The 20,310-nt window shown below is 40.0% G+C and overlaps 1 protein-coding gene across 2 annotated transcripts in view; it reads right to left on the bottom strand.

The window, feature by feature from the left end:
- Nucleotides 1-1,234: 1,234 nt before the first annotated feature.
- Nucleotides 1,235-20,310, bottom strand: part of tmx1 (thioredoxin-related transmembrane protein 1) — a 26,234-nt gene continuing 7,158 nt past the window's right edge. The window contains exons 5-8 of one of the 2 annotated variants that reach the window (XM_048600047.1): nucleotides 19,281-19,326; nucleotides 18,348-18,449; nucleotides 15,526-15,595; nucleotides 1,235-2,958 (exon numbers count right to left, since the gene is read on the bottom strand). In XM_048600047.1, coding sequence (XP_048456004.1) covers nucleotides 2,891-2,958; nucleotides 15,526-15,595; nucleotides 18,348-18,449; nucleotides 19,281-19,326 — 286 coding nt within the window. In that variant the 3' untranslated portion in view covers nucleotides 1,235-2,890. Of the gene's footprint in view, nucleotides 2,959-11,071; nucleotides 13,584-15,525; nucleotides 15,596-18,347; nucleotides 18,450-19,280; nucleotides 19,327-20,310 lie in introns of those variants that run through there. The other variant, XM_048600046.1, reaches the window with a different exon arrangement.

Raw genomic sequence — 20,310 nt, 5'->3', positions numbered from 1 at the left:
TTTTATTGAATTAAAAAAATCCACCAGATGCCACAAACCTATGTCCCTAGAATATTAGCCTGGGGTTCTGGATTACCTGTCCAGTACATTACCATTAAGCCACTGCTTCTTCTCAACCAATTTTCCACCCCTTTCCTTGAGAGCCTTAGTCTGTTCCTCTATTTGAAGGCATTCTTTACAAAAATACCACAAAAGCTTATAAGCCATGAATTGTAGTTACTGATATTAAACCAAATATGCCTAAACTGTTGTTTTGCCAAACCTAATCTTCAACCATTCTTGATCTTTTAAATGTTTGCAATTGTAATTTCCACACCCGCTTCTCCAACAAACTACTTCAATGTTACACAGGAGTTCTGTTCTAAAATGCCAATAAATAAATGAATATACAGATAAACTGATCTACACACTACAACAAAATCAGCACTAAACAGCAGTGATGGGAAATAGCCCCAGCTCAGCAGTACAACAACAGAGCAAATGGCCCTGTGGAAATTCAAACCTATTTGTTAGGGTTAGAACCTATTTGACCTGAATAAATGTAATTACTTTACTTACTTTCAAAGCTATATGTCTTGTGGTATAAGCCAAAATACATTCTTCATAACTGATCATTGGTCAAAGAAATAGAAGCTTTACAGCTGTTGTTGCTGTTATGTTCTGCTAAATGTGCAAAGTGCAGCACCAGGTTTTTAAGCAATCCTGCAATAGTAGTGTTTCACCTTATTGTTCTTTATATCATTTGTAGCTGAGTAATGCATTTACAACAATTGAGTAACTCTCACATTTTACTTTACAATTAAGTAGTTAGATGTACATGGATCTTGAAAGAAAGCTAGGTTAATAATTGAAGGTACATAGGTTGTTTGATGAGCCTATAGTAAAATTTTTTTAGCTCAGATTGCTAAACTCCATAAGTACAAAATGAAGAGTATTGTACTCAACTAGAAAATAATTTATTACTTCATCTGTTGAACAAACTGCCTAAAACATGGTGAAAATGGGGTTATATGGGGCAAGTTGGGATTATAATAAGGCATTGACATCTGCAGTCTTCTCAAACTCGAGGTTAGAAAAGAATTTCTTTGCTTTTCTTTGAAGTTATCACAGGTGCTTTTTTTTTGATTACCTCTCTAGAAGACAGAATAGTTAGCAGCAGTTGAAGATAAGAAGGTGCACCATTAATTTGATGGCATTGTAGAGTTCCTTTACCATTTGAAATATATCCACATTATTTTATTGAGGACAGTAGCACTGCCATTTATTTAAATAAAAAACATTTTACAATACATTTGTTTCACAATAATGTTAAGTGGCTCAGAGAATAATTAAATATTAAAAATGATTGAACTGAAACAATGATTATACCATTCAGGCCAATAATTTCATTTGTAGAATTCAAACAGAATTGAAAACAAATACCCATGGATCAATCTCCAGCTGTGGATTTTCCAATTTTACTCAGAACTCTTATCAATTCTCTTGAATTGTATTGAACCAACCAATGGGGACTTTTTTTTGCCAGTCTATTGTATGATTGCTGACATAGTTCATTCCAGGAATGAATGATTAAGGGATGCATAACCAATGTGTCACCAAGTAATAACCACGCTGTTATGAGAATTTGATGATCCCAGCTCTCCAGCTGCAGAAGGAGACAGTGTGTGTCTTCAGCATTATATAAAAACTAAATGGACCTGGAATACAAAGTACCCAAATAATTTATACCAAGTGCAAATGGCATCAACAGTTGAGCTATCACAACAGAATAGGATCTTGAAGAGAAAAAAAAATAGGAAGCTGTAGTTTATAAAATAACTTGGTTAAAAGAAAGCAACGTCAGCATTATTACAACAACTCGAATCTATACAATGCCTTTGCCATGGTAAAACGTTCCATGGACTTTCACAGAAGTACAGACAAATATTAACACTGAATAGACAGTGGAAAATGTGACTGATAAATAGGTTACAAGGTAAAGAGTTTTATGGGAGGAGAGATAGAAATATTCATTGAAGGAATTTCAAAGAAAAAGGGATAGACAGCTGAAGGTATGACTGCCAATTGTGTGGTGAAGACCATTTGCAAGAGTTGGAGGAGTGCAGAGTTCTTAGTAGGTTCTTGGGTTGACCAGGTCACAGTAATAGGGAATGTAAGGTGATGGAGATTTAAAAGAACAAGATGCAAACTTTAAAAATTAAGGCCTTGATGGAACCAATCGAGATCAACGAGCACAGGGTAATGAGTGAATAGGACTTGGCAAGAGTTAGGATACAGGAACAGAGTTTTGCATGAGCTCAAATTTATGGAGGGTGGAAGATGAGAGGCTGGCCAAAGAGTACTGGACTTGAGAGTGGAGGTAACAAAAGCACGGTTGAGGTTTTCAGCAGGAGATGGACTGAGGCGGAGGTGAATTGAGCCACGTTAAATATGAAAATGTGGAATCTTCATGATGACTAGAATGTGGAGTTTTAAATTCAGAAACGGTACAACCAGTTCACAAACAGACAAGTTCAACCTGAGACAATGGCTGGGGAAGTGATGGCATTGGTGGCAAGGGAGTGGAGTTTCTGTCAAGGGCTGAAGACAAGCGGAATAAATACTGAGAATTGCTTCATCTAGTTTTCGGTCTTTCTTTCCTGAAGGCAATGACTTTGACACGGAGTATTCCCAGGTACAAAAGTTGACAGAAAAGTTAGTGGGCTGTTCATTCCCAGTTGAAGTGAATCCTGTCTGTATCCAGTGGCCACGTATAAGCATTTCCAGCAAGGGTCACTGAATGGCAATGAAGAGCAGTAATGTCAGCTTACTGGAGGTAGATAGGCCAGTTGTAGCATTCCTAGACCACTTCACTTCAGATTTCCTAATTCAGCCCAGCCCAGGGGTCGAATCAGAAATCATCCAGATCTGCATAGTCCAGCTGTTTATTGGGTAAACTCACCACATCCTCAGAAGAACCTGTAAACAGGTTTTAAAATATGAAAACCTTTAACAATGATAAATTATGACCATCACAGTTATCTGGATAACAGTCTCAAACAACATCTTAATAGTTTTCAGAACAGAAGATGCTCAGCAATATTTATAAAATTCACTACTATAATCAGTATTGGATAGTATATTAAAAATGTTCAGTTCTGCATCCACTCTACAAATCTAGCTGACAATGAAAACAGCAGAAATCAAAGTGAATCATAACCGACATGTACACACCATGATGTTAATAGCATTTATTACAGATCATGTATTTTTATTTAGTAATGCTGTGAGATATTACTTAGACCCTGTCCCCAATTATTACCAGGTTTTAATAGATATAATGAGAATTCCTTAAATTGTAACTTTAGATCAGAAAGAAATTCTTTGTACAGTGCAACACACCAGTGCCCTCTAGAGGATCATTACTCATATTGCTTCAACACGTGACACAGCAGTGTTTCCAAAGAAAACTAGAAAGGAATGGGCCTACATTAAAAGAGATGTTTTCTTAATGATTTTATTATATGCAATCACAAACAAGTCAGCAAACAGTGAGACAGTGATTTTATTTGTCCTTTCTCTAATTACGTACATCGCGCTTGAAATTAATGGCTCAGAGTCTGGCACCTCTCAAGACCAAGAACCGCTCTTCTAACATCACCTTTCTGTCTGTATTTCAGAAAATAAACCTTTTCCAATCTAACTTCTCTGTGCTCAGCCTCCTGCATTGCTGCATTCAAGCTTAATCAAACAGGACAAACACACCTCATCTTTCTATTAGGAACTTTGCAGTTCTCTGACCTTAATACTGACACTGAAAAAGGGATAGAAGATCTTAAATCGTTAAGGTGTTGTACTACTGGGCAAGTCAGATTCCAAAGTAAAACCAGGCATGATAGACCCTAAGTTTTATTTTTATAATTCTGTTACTGTGGTGATCAGTCACTGAACATATTCATAGTGGCTACCAATGTACTTGTAACAAAAGGACATAAGGTTATTACACAAATGAACAGGAAACAAAACAAAGCTATTTATAATTTGGAAAGATCTCATCATAAATGGTAAAAAGAAACCTTTATATCCTTTACAAACACCCAACCCCAGTGAAATATTACTCTTAGCTTCACTTTAAAATTTCCTAATCACTTAAGTAATTTGCAAGCTTTTTCTTTTGGTTACTTTGCATACATTCACTAAATGTGATTCTCTGTTATTGTCTCTCTCCAAGAAACACAGATGCAAACTACCTCAGTGACTTATTATCCCTGAACTCAAAAAATCTCAGATTTTTTGCAGCTCTGTCTACTTGGATTGTTAAAACAACTTAAGACTTCTTTCCAGCTCTGATAGCCTGTAGGTTGCCAAAACTAAACAGCCCTTATACCAGTTCTGAAGAAGGGTCACTCGACCCAAAACATTAACTCTGATTTTTCTCCACAGATACTGCCAGACCTGCTGAGCTTTTCCAGCAATTTCTGATTTTGACCTTCTGCTAGAATGGATCTTTTTATCTGAACTTAACTGGTGTCTGACTTCTAGCCTCTCTCTGTGTACATCATGAAAGTAAAACTAAATAAATACTTCAGAATTCTCCATTTGATAGCTTATCTTGTCAATATCTTGTCTAAGTTGTATAATTTCTTGTAAATGCCAAATTGATCCACAGCTAAAAAAATTAGTTGCTGATCCTTGACAAGTTACAATCCATAGAACCAAAAAACCAAAACCTTTGTTATTTCTATTTAATTTGGACAGTAATATTTACATTAACATGATTTCCATAGTAGTCATATTCTATAAAAGTCCATTTTGATCATGAAACACGTTTTCCTTCATATTTCCTTTTGATTAACGATTTACTTTAAAATTGCCTTTTCCTGCAACATGAGTGATTTACAAATTAAATGGTAGTGGCATCAAACTCCAATAAAACAATCTCACAATCTTGGTATGAAATCTTGCTTTAAAAATATCTTACAGATTATGCTCCCTATTAAAATAATGCTTCTCCAGAGTTGTTGGATTTGCAGATTTCAAAATGTTATAGATCCAACACCAGGCTCATAGAAACAATCAAGTCAGAAGAGGCCCTTCAGCCCATCAAGCCTGTACTGCCAGAAATACACTATAACCTATTCTAGTCCCACTTTCCCATTCTAGGCCTATAGCTTTGAATGTTATGACATTTCAAGTGCTCATCCAAGTACTTTTTAATGGTTGTAAAGTTATCCGCCTCAACTACCCTCTTAGGCAGTGCATTCCAGACCCCCACCACCCTCTGGGTGCAAAATGTTTTCCTCAAACCCCTGTAAACCTTTTGCCTTTCATTTTAAAAGTATGTCCCTTTGTTCTTGACCCTTCAACTAAGAGGAACAGCTTTTTTCCAATCACCTTATAATCATATACACCTCCATCAAGTCCGCCTTCAACCTACTTAGCTCCAAAGAAAACAACCTGAGCTTATCCAGCCTCTCTTCATAGCTGAAATACTCCATCTCAGACAATGAATATCCTCTGCCACCCTCTCCTTATCCTTCCTATAGTGAGGTGACCAGAACTACACACAGTACTCCAGCAGCGCCCTAACCAAAGTCTGTGCAGCTTCAACATAACCTCCCTGCTCTTATAATTTATGCCTTGAATGATGAAGGTAAGCATGTCACGTGCCTTCTGAGGTACTGCATTAACCTGCCCAGCCATCATCAGGGATCGGTGGTCAAGCACCCCAAGATCCCTCTGTTCCTCTGAGCTTTCTAGTCCACTCCCTTGTCTTGTCACTTCTTCCAAAATGCATAAAGTCAGAAGTCACACAACACCAGGTTATAGTCCAACAAGTTAATTTGAAATCAAAAGCTTTCAGAGCGTAGCCCCTTCCTCAGGTGAAATAAAAGAGCACACAGAACTTATAATTTATAGGGAGAGAGAGATCAAGGACAGAGAGATCAAAAAACCATACAAATGGTGTGAGTGAAGTGTTGAATCATAAGTACCTGCAGGTGATCTGAAGTGTTAGACAGGGAGAGTAAAGTGTCAACAGCTGAATAACAAGCGAAGGATAAGGTGGTGCTGGAGACAAACCAAATAACTGGAATAACATGAGATAACAAGGTGCAGAGCTGGATGAACACAGCAGGCCAAGCAGCATCAGAGGAGCAGGAAAGCTGACATTTCGGGCCTAGACCCTTTCTGAAGAAGGGTCTAGGCCCGAAGCGTCGGCTTTCCTGCTCCTCTGATGCTGCTTGGCCTGCTGTGTTCATCCAGCTCTGCACCTTGTTATCTCAGATTCTCCAGCATCTGCAGTTCCTACTATAACTGGAATAACATGATAGGTATAAGAGGCGCATGCTGAGGGTCTAACCAAAGTCATAAGTAATCCAAAACTGTACAAACTAATTAAGATAGAGCGATTAGGGGCAGCACAGTAGCTCAGAGATAGTAGGAACTGCAGATGCTGGAGAATCCGAGATAACAAGGTGTAGAGCTGGATGAACACAGCAGGCCAAGCAGCATCAGAGGAGCAGGAGAGCTGACATTTCGGGCCTAGACCCTTCTTCAGAAATGGGGGAGCGGAAGGGGGTTCTGAAATAAATAGGGAGAGAGGGGGAGGCAGATAGAAGATGGATAGAGGAAAAGATAGGTGGAGAGGAGACAGACAGGTCAAAGAGGTACGGATGGAGCCAATAAAGGTGAGTGTAGGTGGGGAGTTAGGGAGAGGATAGGTCAGTCCAGGGAGGACGGACAGGTCAAGGGGGCGGGATGAGGTTTGTAGGTAGGAGATGGGGGTGGGGCTTGAGGTGGGAGGAGGGGATAGGTGGGAGGAAGGACAGGTTAGGGAGGCAGGAACAAGCTGGGCTGGTTTTGGGATGTGGTAGGGGGCAGGGAGATATTGAAGCTAGTGAAGTCCACATTGATACCATTGAGCTGCAGGGTTCCCAGGCAGAATATGAGGTGCTGTTCCTACAACCTTCAGGTGGCATCGTTGTGGCACTGCAGGAGGCCCAGGATGGACACGTCGTCTGAGGAATGGGAGGGGGAGTTGAAATGGTTCACGACTGGGAGGTGCAGTTGTTTAGTGCGAACCGAGTGTAGGTGTTCCGCAAAGCGGTCCCCAAGCCTCTGCTTGGTTTCCCCGATGTAGAGGAGGCCACAATGGGAACAGCGGAGACAGTATACCACATTAGCAGATGTGCAGGTGGACATCTGCTTGAATGTGGAAAGTTTTCTTGGGGCCTGGGATGGGGGTGAGGTGTAGGGGCAGGCGTAGCCCTTCCTGCGGTTGCAAGGAAAAGTGCCGGGTGTGGTGGGGCTGGAGGGGAGTGTGGAGAGGACAAGGGAGTCACGGAGAGAGTGGTCCCTCCGGAAAGCAGGTAAAGGTGGGGAGGGAAAAATGTCTTTGGTGGTGGGGTCAGATTGCAGATGGCGGAAGTGTCGGAGGATGATGCGTTGGATCCGGAGGTTGGTGGGGTGGTACGTGAGGACGAGGGGGATTCTGTTTTGGTTGTTATTGCGGGGAGGGGGTGTGAGGGATGAGTTGTGGGAAATGCGGGAGACACAGTCGAGGGCGTTCTCGACCACTGAGCGGGGGGAAGTTGCGGTCCTTGAAAAACGAGGACATCTGAGATGTACGGGAGTGGGATGCCTTATTCTACTCCCACGGTGAGACATTCCACTTCTGCTCCCAGGATGAGGCATTCCACTCCCGTACATCTCAGATGTCCTCGTTTAGCACAGTAGCTCAATGGCTAGCATTGCTGCCTCACAGTGCCAGGGACCTGGGTTCAATTCCAGCCCCACGCAACTTTATGGAGCTTGCACATCCTCCCAGTATCTGTGTGGGTTTCCTCCAGGTGATCTGGTTCCTCCCACAGTCCAAAGATGTGCAGATTAGGTAGATTAGCTATGCTAAATTGCCCAAAGTGTCTTGGGTGGGAAATGCAGGAACAGAGTAGGGAGTGGGTCGGGTTGGGATGCTCTTCCGAGAGTCGGTGTGGATTCGATGGGCTAAATAGCCTGTTTCCACACTGTAGGGATTCTATAAGATTCTATATGGAACTTGGCCATCAGTTTCTGCTTGGCAATTCTGCGTTGTTATGTATTTTGAAAGCAGCCTTGGAGGACGCTGCAATTCTGCATTGTTCTGTATCTTGAAAGCTGTCTTGGAGAACATTTACCTGAAGATCGGATGCTAAGAGTCCTTGACCGCTCAAGTATTCCCTGACTGGGAGGGAATATTCCTGTCTGGCGATTGTCGCGTGGTGCCCATTCATCTGTTGGCGTAGCATCTGCATGGTCTCACCATGCCTTGGGGCATCCTTGCATGCAGCGTAGAAGATAGACAACATTGGCTAAGTCACGTGAGTAACTGCCATGTATGTGGTGGGTGGTGTTCCCATGTGTGATGGTAGTATCCATGCTGATGATCTGACATGTCTTGCAGAGGTTGCTGTAGCAGGGTTGTGTGCTGTTGTGGTCAATGTTCTCCTGTAGGCAGGGTAGTTTGCTGCAAATGAAAGTCTGTTTAAGGTTTGGTGGTTGTTTGAAGACGAGGTGGTGGTGCAGGGATGATCTCGGTGAGATGCTTGTCATCATTGATAACATGTTGAAGGCTGCAAAGAATATGGCACAATCTCTCTGCTCAGGGGAAGTACTGGACAACGAAGGATACTCTATCAGTCGTATCCTGTGTCTGCCTTCTGAGGAGGTCGTTGTGCTTGTTTGCTGGTTGGAGTTTCGCCATTATGTGGCATGTCTGGCAAAAATTCAGATCTTCATGTAATCCTGGCTAATAAAACTGATAACTAAAACCAAACTTGTTTGTTAAGTATCCGAGTAGGTTGCATAACACAACTCCCTAAATTCAGGATCTACCTGCTGTATTTCTTCTACAGTGGTTTCTTTGACTACAACTTCTCCATTTATTAAATCACCCTATAATCCAAGTCTTTATAACGGGATTGATTTGTAATCTCTGTGCTTGCGGCTAATTAATATTTTTCTCCATCATTAACCCCTCTGGAAAACAAATTGTAACGTTAATCAGCACCAATGACTAACTTACTCCAGTGTCTCGCAATATCTCTGTTTACCTCCTTGAATTGCAGGAAAAAAAAGTAATTAACTCTAGCATACCCAGTTTTATTACAACAGTAGCATATAATTTTCTTCACATCACTTTTAGCTGCTGGTAACTCGGCCTTATTATTTTGGCGTCCTTCTGCTTGCTGCCTCAAACTAATACCTTTTCCATCTCTGGCTTTTCTATTCCTCCAATGTTGGTTCCCACATCACTATTTCCCCACCAGTAATTGTCTGTGTGAGATATCATAGCTAGCTGCCAGAACTGCTGCTTCTTAGATTTTTGATACCTGACCCATAATCAAAATATGTTTATAAGAGCTGCCAGGATACAATTCCAGTGTTCTTCTGGAGTCATACTTGCCCTCACATTCTCAAAATTTGTCTTTAACTTCAGTGATTGAAACCACTGATCCCACAGGATTTCTCTTTTCTCTTGCAAATTCAACAAATTGCTTATTATCACTTATTCAGCTTTTCTTCTGTCCAAGCCTGCAATCCATAATCTGCTTGTTTACCTACCCCTTTCATATCTCTCTCTCTCTCGGCTCCGCCTCCACCTATCTACTCACCTCTCCCTTTCCCCACATCAGCTTTAGCATAAATACATTTTTCCCAGCTACCCATGGGTGTAATGAAGAGTCATTGAACTCGAAACGATAACTTTGCTTTTCTCCCCCCACAGTTGTTGCCAGACCTGCTGAGTTTCTCCAGCAATTTTGTTTTGACAAATATTCGATTGTATTTCTTTCTTAGATTCTAAATTTTAAATGTTAACCTTTAAGGACAAGCTAGATCTCCCAATGGGTTACTATACATTAAATCTCAAGGCAGTGCCATGAGCAGAATCAACCTAGCTGATTTAAAATACAGATACTTTCTAACTAGCCTGTTCAGAGATGTTATTACACATGTCTGGAGCAGATGGTGCTTGAACACAGAAATCCTGGCTCAGGATTAGACACCACCACTGCATGTCAAGGGCCCTACTCTGAATTAAAATACAAATAAAACCTAGCAGTTAACTGATAACCAGAATTAATGTGTGGATTCTTCATAGCAATGGCTCTACCAATCAGATCCCACTTGTCACGCAAATAGCAGTCTCTTTTCGAGCAATACAAGTCTTCATTTTTCCTTTGATTGGTGATCTTGCAAATTGTTCTGAAGAGTACAAGATGAAAGCTCCAACAAAATGTGTCTTTTTCAGCAAAAGTGTAGAAAAGCAGCCTCAAGTCTGCAGAGACTGCAAGTTTTGTGGTGCCTGTGGAGTAAATTTAAAAACGACTCATGGTTGTCAGACTTTTGTTTTGACAAAGTCTGGATAATGCATCAAAAGATTGGAACAGAGCCAGAAATTGGAATTGAACAGTGTACAGTCTCCAGTATTCAGAGCTGCAGCTGGACTAATCTACTCAACCAGTGAAGGCTACGTAGGAGGGAATATCAACAAAGTCACTGACCAGATAGAACACCCCCGTGCAAGGTTAGCTGTAGACTTGGTGATTTATAAACCAAGCAGATATATACCAAGAAGTGGTGTACAATTTTGGGGAGGTGGCAAGTACAATTTTCAGTTACTTATGCCATAATAAAGTTGTCTTTTTTTCATTCTTTTGATTTATTTATATATAGACACACACAAACTGCTTTCTTCTCATTTATTTTAAATGTTTATAATTTTCAATAACTATTTAATGAAATTGTTGTTTAAACATATTATTTGGTATTGAGTCACTCATTCCTTCTATATCCAAAATACAGTCCAAAGCACATTCAGAGGACAGTCCAAACTGGAGTGAGACTTCACAAGGGACTCTTCCACTACACATATCACTAATATTTTGCAAATACAATTAGACTGCAAACAATCCAATTTGAGCTGGTAGAAGTTTTCACCTCAATACTATCTGCAACCTGCTTGCAGTTACTAAATGTAAAATCATTTAATGTTTTTTGATTTTGTTTTACAAACTTGTAAGAATTTAAAAGGAACAAGGAAAAACAAACAAAAATCATTGGAAGAAATAGCTTTATAAGAATTAAAGACAAAAAAAGACCTTATAATCTCAGCATAGACAGCTTAAGAAAAAGATACATCAGCCTAACATAACCAAATGGTTGCCAGGCACTTCCTATAAACATACAACAATATTGTTAGAAAAAAAACTATTTACAAAATGTTTTTCTTCAATTTTAATCTCAGTCCCTTTTAAACATAAGCTCGCCAACAAAACAAAAATCTGCTTGAGAATCTGGAACCTGTGTTTAGATATACTCTCAAAGTTGTAAATAATAAATGGACTTTGCAATTAGTCTGTTATCCCACTATGTCCAATAATTAATTCAAAAGTCCAATACACAACTCTGACAGCTAAATACATCTCACATAGTTAAAGAAAGTCATATCACAGCAAACAAAAGTTACAGTAAATCCAGTGTATGTATCCCATTCATACAGATGTTTATTGTCTGCACACTGATAGTGTATTTTAAGTAACAAGAATTTACTTTCTGGCATTCAAAACAGCAGTTCCGACTAATGCACCAGAATTTAATGGCACTGTTAGAAGAGCTTTAACTCTAAACCCAAAATATAAAAAGTCATATTTTTCACCTATTCTACAGGGAAGGAACATTTTAAGAGCAAATTCTCTGCCCATTGAAAATATCTCTGTAACAAATAAAGCACTGTAAACTAGTTGGTGCTTTAGCTAATAAACTTCAAGTCCTTAATTGAAACCACAAGCCCTCTTCAATAATGATTTGCCAGATGAGAAGCTAAACATATTTGAGGTACTATTCATGTACACTCAATGGGAGTGCAGATATCTGAAACTTTTGGTCTTTATGCATCCCATCCCTTTAATTAAATAGTAGATTATAATGCAGCACCTTTTACCTGATCCAAAGGTTCTCTCATTATGACTCCCAGTGACAAGCTCAATATATTTCTATTGGGCCCAGCATTCTACTAAAATTTTACTTTTGGCCATTATTCACATCTGAGTCTGAACCCTGAGTGTCAATGGGGTATATGATAGTGTAGGTCATTAGGGTAAAAGACCACACTGTACTAGATATATTGGAATCACTGGTAGCAATCATGAGAGAAAGCTGGGCTAATTTTTCTCCTCCCTAACTAACAGTGAAGCTTATTACGGTGCTCAATCAAATCAAAACTTCAAATCCCACACAGGTCACTCACCAAAGACCAGGGTCCTTCTTGATTTATACAGCTCAAAGCAGTGCAATATAGGCTATTTGCTAATTGAGCCATAGGGCTACTATTCGTATTGAATAAAAATTTTAAAACTCCTGTCCCTTATAACCAGCACTTGAAGAATTCATTGAAATTTAGGCCACCAATGATTATTTTCACATATTTTCTAAAAAGTCACATTTACAGTCAGGTAGTATGAAGAACCAGCTAATCTTTTCATGTCCAATGTGCTTCTAGATTTGAATGTTCATAAACAAATAGGCTGGTTTGTCTACCAAGTGTTTATATTATGGCAAAGATTTGAATCATAAAACACTCAATAGAAAAAAAAATTAATACAGTTAAGGGCTAATGAACAGGAACTTTGAATCTAGGATACCAAATTTAAATAACTGTGAGGCAGTGACAGATTAAGGGTTTAGACCCAACTGAAATACAAGATTTGATTCTTGAATCCAATTATTGGCTCATAAGCTGAAATTCCAAAAAGCTGTCAATAACTACTTTTGAGTTTTTCAAAATCATCTCTAGTTTACCGTTTGAAATAAAAGGAAGCAAAACTGGCAGAGAAAAGACATAGCATTGTTCTGGAACATGTTGCACAGCTGCTTTTTGTAATTCTGCAGAAATTAGTTGTTACATGAGCAAGTATAATTAGCAATCAGGTCACATTTCTAAACTGCCATTTTGGAAAACAAAAACCTTTAGCAAGCAGCTTGAGAGATATGCATCTTTAGATTTAGATCAAGGGTACTGCCATAATAGTAATTTTATAATCGCTCCACTTCAAGCCTTCCCCCACAACATACAAAGGACTCAATACCATATTGGTTGTACTACCAAGAAAGTGTGGAAGACTCAAAAGAGCATGCAGAACTTGTTTTCACGATTCAAGCTTCTCAATTTTGTGGTAAAGCCTGCAGCAATAAAAGCAAGCTTAGTACAATATTGCTACCCATCACAGCTGATCTCAAGTTTTTAATGTACAGTTGCCTTGGCCCATAAATCCACAGCTTAATCAAAAGTGGTGAATGCCTTACAAAAGCACTGCAGCTTCAGTCACAGTCACCCTACGTTTTAGTTTGGTGTTAAAATGAGGAATCATCAGCTCTTTCAGTGTGCTCTTTAGTACGTTTTCTGACACAATCCTTTAAGTAATCTCCACAATCATTCACCACAGCCTTCTCAAATGTTTTACTACTGCTTTCTTTTGCTTGTGAGCACAGATCATCTTCAGTTTCATTATCCTCTTCCTGAAACTGCCAATCCTTTGGCTTCAATAGCTTGGTTGGTGGCATTTTTTCTTTTCAAAAAAAAAACAGTTGTAAAATTTCCACTCAAAAAAATTGAAGACATAAAATCACGGTATTAAGGGAAAACAAAAGTTGTATTTGATTATAATACAATACAACCATAGGTTTCATGCAATGTGTTGTTCCAAACTCTGAAATTTCTTATACGCGAATATCATTGCTTGTGTGCAATAATCCCACATGATTCCATTGTCTTTAACCTATCCTTAGTTTCATGTGGAGGTTTCCTTCTCCTTTTCTTCACTTAGCCTCCACATTGAGCAACTCCTCATCCGCTGTGATAGTCATCTCAACTCACCATGGTTTTTATTTCTCTCTGATTTCACTACCACTTCCTCATCCTTCCATATTTAATTTTCTTGTTTTTCACAGCCATCCCTCTCTCTGCCATCTGGACTGGGCTCTGTACTCACATATCCTTATCTGTGATTGTGATTTTCATCTATTATTACTGCATATTTCTCAACAGTGCTTTTGATCTACTCACTCATAAGTACCTTTGATGTCTTATCCTGCACAGAATATTTATTCTCCACCACCCTGTTATATCCATTAGCTTCACTCCTTCAAGTACAAGGGGTGCAGACATGAACATATCTAGCGCACACTCTATTATTCTGGCTACATGAAGTGCCACTTACGCCTTATTTCCCTCTGTCAAAACTGCTCATCACTCTGGGATCACCCTGGAGAGCAAAAACAAATCTGGCTTCTTTCCTTCACCATCATCTCATTATTTAACCCCTTCTCTTCTGCATTCTCCATAAATGCAAAGAGTGTGACTTAAGATTAAGATTGAGGCTACCCAATAAAATCAAAACACTGCAGATGCTGGAAAATTGAAACAAACACAGAAAATGCTGAAGAAACTCTGGTCTCGTAGAATCTGTGGATAAAGAAACACAATTAATGATTTGAGTCCAATATGACTCTTCATCAATACTGAGTTCTAAAGAAGAGTCATACTGAACTTGAAACATTAACTCTATTTCACTCTCCACAGATGCTGCCAGACCTGCTGAGGTCACCCAAAAATTTACTTCATGGAGTATCATACAGTCATAGTAGAATGTAACATAGATGTTACGTTCTCACTTTCCTCTGCCCACCAAACTAAATCTACCCCAAGGTTCATTGCAATTATGTCCCTGATTCTGCATTTCCTACAACTATCTCTGCTAAGTCTATTCTTTAAGCTGCAAGTGGTTTTAAGACCAGAACAGGCTGTTGTTAAAAAAAATTCTGTTATGGCTGCTGCTGGAGATGAAAATGGCACATTCAGTTAATCTAAACAATTGATTCTCAATACTTGTTGTAAAAAACCATTGTATTGTACTGAATTTTCATGATGTGAGATTTAAAAAGTGCTGGTTGTTAGCTGTGTGCTTACCAAGGGTGATGAGACACATGCACTTTTTCCTCCTTTGGAATATAATGGGAAAGTGCAAGAAGGATGAGGAGGCAGACATCAACCTATTGAACCATGTCACAAACGCTCCTGCTACAGTCAAGAAATCGAGAGGTGAAACCAGAGCCCGAGGCTTCTGGTTTAGAGGCAGGAATGCTACAAAGAGCCACAATGCCTTCACTGGTGTAGGGATTGGGAACAAAGTGCTCGAGGGAGAAATAAAATGAAGGGTGCAATGAGTGAGTAACAACAAGTGGAGATGATGGTAATGAAACAATTGCAATAGGTTCAAATCTTAAGTGGTAAAAATACAATAATCTTGGCTGCCTAAACCTAAATGCTACGATTAGAGAACATTGAATGATATTCATAATGGAGCCATAAGATAACTAAATCTGAAAGATAATCAATCTTCAAAACCAATTTCCTCTAGTGAACTTACACAAACATTATGAACTTGTGACTATAGCGTACAAAGTCACAAAGATTACTGCAATTATTTTAAACAGAAAAGATTAACTCACTTTGGGAACAATGTGGTTGTTGTCTATATCGTCGAGATGGCAACACACAGTCTGCCACAAAGACCAGAATCTAAAATAAAGCAGATTTTTATAAAACTCAATCTAACAAGCAATTATCGTCAAATGTTTACATTGGTGAACCACAAGAAAAGTTAACCACTTTTTAACTATGTAGTTCACTTTCTCCTCAACAAGATAGCACTCTGGCTTGGAGTCTGTACAAATTTGTTTGACCATTTCCTTACAGGATAATTGGTACGCCACAATTTAACTGCATTCAATGATATTCAAGACTTCATTTGCATTGCTGAAGTGTTGCAATCCAAGACAGGCCTGCTTCTGCCACATAGCGTGGTTTGTTGACTAATATCCTCTGTCCACGTTGCAAATTGGAACGATAACATATGATTGACTATGCACGAATGCAAAGAGATACTTGTTTCTTACAATCAGGCTGGGACCTGCACCATTTTTAGGGAAATACACAGACAGCCTATTTCGAGGCTGGCTGAGGCCCACAATTTCAGTCATTTATAGCGAGACTGTGCTGAAGTTGGCAACCTTTAATAAATTGTGTACACAGCACCCAAGATAAAACATCAGAGACAACTATGCAAAGCAAATGGGGTTGAAAGTTGATTCCAAATTATTTAAATACTTTGTAAAGTAAACTTTTTTATTTCCAGTGAGATGAGCGATTCACATGACAAAGGAAATGCTAAAAACACATTCTCCTCTCAATTCCAGTCACAGCCAAAAATCAAACAAATGTAAGTCTGACATCAGTTCACTGCGACAATTAAGTTCTTCAATGTTAAGATGCTTATTTCTGATATGAATGGTAACATCATAATTATATAAACATGCGAAACCCCAGGAACAAAGCAGAAACACAGTACGTTTATCATCAACACAACACAGTGTGGTGCTGAAAGAGCACAGCAGGCCAGGCAGCATCAGAGGTGCAGGAAAATTCACGTTTCGGGTCAGGACGCTTCTTCAGAAATGGGTGAGGGGGAAGGGAGCTGGGAAATAAATAGAGGGAGGAGGGGTGGGGCTGGGGAAAGGTAGGTAGGATGGTGATAGGTGACTGCAGGTAAGGAGTGGTGGGGACTGGTCAGTGAGGCGGAAGAAAAGATGGACAGGTTGTGTCAGGAAAAGGAGGCGGGGATGAGAGGGAGGGCTGATCATGGGATAAGGCCGGGGTTAGGGAGATTTTGAAACTGGTAAAGTCCACATTTAGGCCATTGGGTTGTAGGCTCCTGTGGCAGAATATGAGGTGCTGCTCCTCTAGTTTCCGGGTGACATCACTGTGACACTGCAGGAGGCCCAGGATGGACATGTTGCCCAGGAAGTGGGAGGGGGAGTTGAAATGGTTCGCGACCGGAAGGTGGTGTTGTTTGTCGCGAACAGAGCACAGATGCTCTACAAAATGGTCTCCAAGCCTCCACTTGGGAGCAGCGGATGCAGTAGACCACACTGGCGGATGTGCAGGTGAACTTCCGTCTGATGTGAAAGGTTTGACTGGTGCCTTGAATGGAGGTGAAGGGGGAGGTGTAGTGTCAGGTGTAGCACTTCCTGCAGTTGCAGGGAAAGATGCCAGGGACGGTGGGGCGAGTGGGGAGTGTAGAGCAGACAAGGGAGTAGAAAGCGGTCTCTACGAAAGGCAGACAGGGGTGCGGAGGGAAATATATCTTTGGTTGTGGGTTCGGACTGTAGGTGGCGGAAAATGACACGTTGGATATGGAGGTTAGTCGGGTGATATGTGAGGACAAGGGGGATTCTGTCTTTGTTTTTGTTGGGGGGAGGGGATGTGAGGGCAGAGATGCGATCGAGAGCATTGTCAATCACTGAAGTGGGGGGATGTTGCGGTCCTTGAAGTAAGAGGACATCTGGGAATGCCCCATCTTGGGAGCGGACGCAGCGGAGGTGGAGGAATTGGGAGTAGGGGAATCGCATTCTTGCAGGAAGGTGGCGAGAGGAGCTTGAACAGTTCATCAACTTTACTAACACTTTTCACCCCAACCTCAAGTTCAACTGGACCTTCTCTGATACCTCTCTCTCCTTCCTGGAACTCTCCATCTCTGGTGACCACTTCGAAATCGACATTTCAAGCCCACCAACTCTCACAGCTACCTAGACTACACCTCCTCTCACCCATTTCAACTGTCACCCAAGGAATGGGAGTGGTATGTCCATCCTGGGCCTCCTCCAGTGTCACAATGATGCCACCCGGAAACTGGAAGAGCAGCACTTCATTATTCCACCTTGGGAGCCTACAGCCCAATGGCCTAAATGTGGGCTTTACCAGTTTCAAAATCTCTCCACCCACACCTCATCCTATGACTAACCCTCCCTCACTTCCCCGCCTCCTTGACCTGACACAACCTGTCCATCTTCTCTCCCACTTATCCGCTCCTCCCACCTCACTGACCAAGCCCCATCGCTCCCAACCTGCGCTCACCTATCACCATCTCACCTACCTTCCCCAGTCCCACCCCTTCTCTCTCTATTTACTTCAGAGCCCCCTTCCCCCTCCCCCATTTCTGAAGAAGGGTCCCGACCCAAAATGTGAACTTTCCAGCTCCTCTGATGCTGCCTGGCCTGCTGTGCTCCTCCAGCTCCACAATGTGTTATCTCTGACTCCAGCATTGGCAGTTCTTACTATCTCTGAGTGATGTTTATCATCAACTCTTTCACTTATAATTTAGTTCTGTAGACAATTTATTGACATAATTTTCAGCAATGATTTGAAAACATTTTGCAAATCTGAATGATGTCTTAAAAGAATGATCTGTGAAAAGCAAATTAGTAAATCTTACCAATCCAAGTGCAAGACCAGAAACAAGCGTTATCAAAGCAAAAATGCTATATGATCCCCAAACTGGTATGCCAATAATTTCCGTGAAGTAATTGTGACAATGCTGAAAAATAAACAAACATGCCAATGCAATTCAAAGTTGCAACCATAATCCATCAAAGAACATAGCTAAATCAGTTAGTGGCAACGACAGGTAAGCTGTCAGAACATGACGTAGAAAATAAGGCCCCCAACACCACGGCACAACACAACTACGTCAATATGGGAAACAAGAGCAGTAGGATGCCTGGATCCCAAAACTATGGAGTTATTTTTTAAATAATTTGTATTGCTAAAGAGCAGCATATCATCAAAAAGAGCCATGCATTTAACACAGAAAATACAATCATTTCAGTTATAGTCTTGATCGTTCCTGTTAACAAGTTAACAAAATAGGGAGAGGCCAATTGTTTTTAAATATCAACTACAGTTCACCAAAATATTTCTTGCAATTCACATAATTACTATTTTGTAGCCTTCAACTGAAATATTTTATACCAATAATAATATAAATTGGTACATGGTTGGGAGAAGAATGGTGAGGTACAATAAAGGGGAATATTCTCTGATTGATGGGATGTGACAAGTGCTGTTCCTCACATCTGCACTCAGGCCTCAGCATTACACTATGTTTTATAACAATGGGCAACATAATATGTGCAGATTGTGCTTATAGTGTGGAAGCATGAGATTATCGACTTCACATCCTTTAATGACAAATCAGGATATTTTTTAAATGGCAAGATACTAGGAGGAGAAGAGATTTGAGCCGTCCATGCACACAAATCATTAAAATGTAGTGCACAGGTACAAAAAAATCCAGATTGTAATAACTATGATTCAGCATTAAATAGCACAACTCTTAACAGTGCAATCAAAATTTTTAAAAACTTACACGAATCCACATTGACAGCTGAAATAATGCTGACATGCTAGTCATCCTGCAATGAAAATTAAAACAAGGATATGAGTAATTGTCATTCTGGATTAAAACATTTTAGAAAGAAAATGTTTATAGTTAGTCATCCAACTTGAACATACTTAGAAAAAATACAAAAGTTTGAAAGGATAACTTCAAGTTCCAATAGCATTAATGGCTTTTGGACTTGAGATTGATTAAAAGGAATGTAGACCAATTACCAAACACATCTTATCTGAAAAAGGTTGAGATTGATAAATTAGTTGGTCAAACTAAATATTCTTTTTTAAAAAAGGTGAAAGAAATGCGGATTCTAGAAATCAGGAACAAAAACAGAAATTGCTGGAAAAACTCAGGTCTGGTAACATCCGAGGAGAAAAATCAGAGCCAATGTTTTGGGTCCAGTGACTCTTCTTCACAACTAAATATTCTCTTAGTCCTTCTACACGGTCATATAATTACAGAAATTCTATTTGTAATAACATTCATTTGAATTCCACTAGTGAAAAGCTATCAATTATGAACGCTGAGAATAACAAAGCATTCAATATTATGCATAAGCTCCTAAATTCCATCCAAAAACACCAACTTTTACAGGGAACAGCTTCTGGTGAAAAATATATCTCCCATCAAATTTCATTAAACAATTAATGCTCTTACGTAATTACAGATCAGACACATGGATGTAATGATGGTATACCACAAGATAACTCTAAAGGGACATTGTATTCACTTCTTTCCAGATGAATGCAAAGTATATGCCCTTGGAAGCTGACTCACGATTGCACTCAAACATTTATTGTCCTCTATTGTAAGAAAGAATCAGGCACTATTAATTAAGAGATAGTAGGAACTGCAGATGCTGGAGAATCCGAGACAACAAGGTGCAGGGCTGGATGAACACAGCAGGCCAAGCAGCATCATAGGAGCAGAGAGGCTGACGTTTCGGGCCTAGACCCTTCATCAGAAAAGGGGGAGGGGAAGGGGGTTTTGAAATAAATAGGGA

The sequence above is a fragment of the Rhincodon typus genome, chromosome 8 (genome assembly GCF_021869965.1).
Source record: "Rhincodon typus isolate 14 chromosome 8, sRhiTyp1.1, whole genome shotgun sequence".
NCBI lineage: Eukaryota > Metazoa > Chordata > Chondrichthyes > Orectolobiformes > Rhincodontidae > Rhincodon > Rhincodon typus.
Note: the sequence above shows the minus strand (reverse complement) of the source record. Positions and strands in the feature narration are given on the sequence as shown.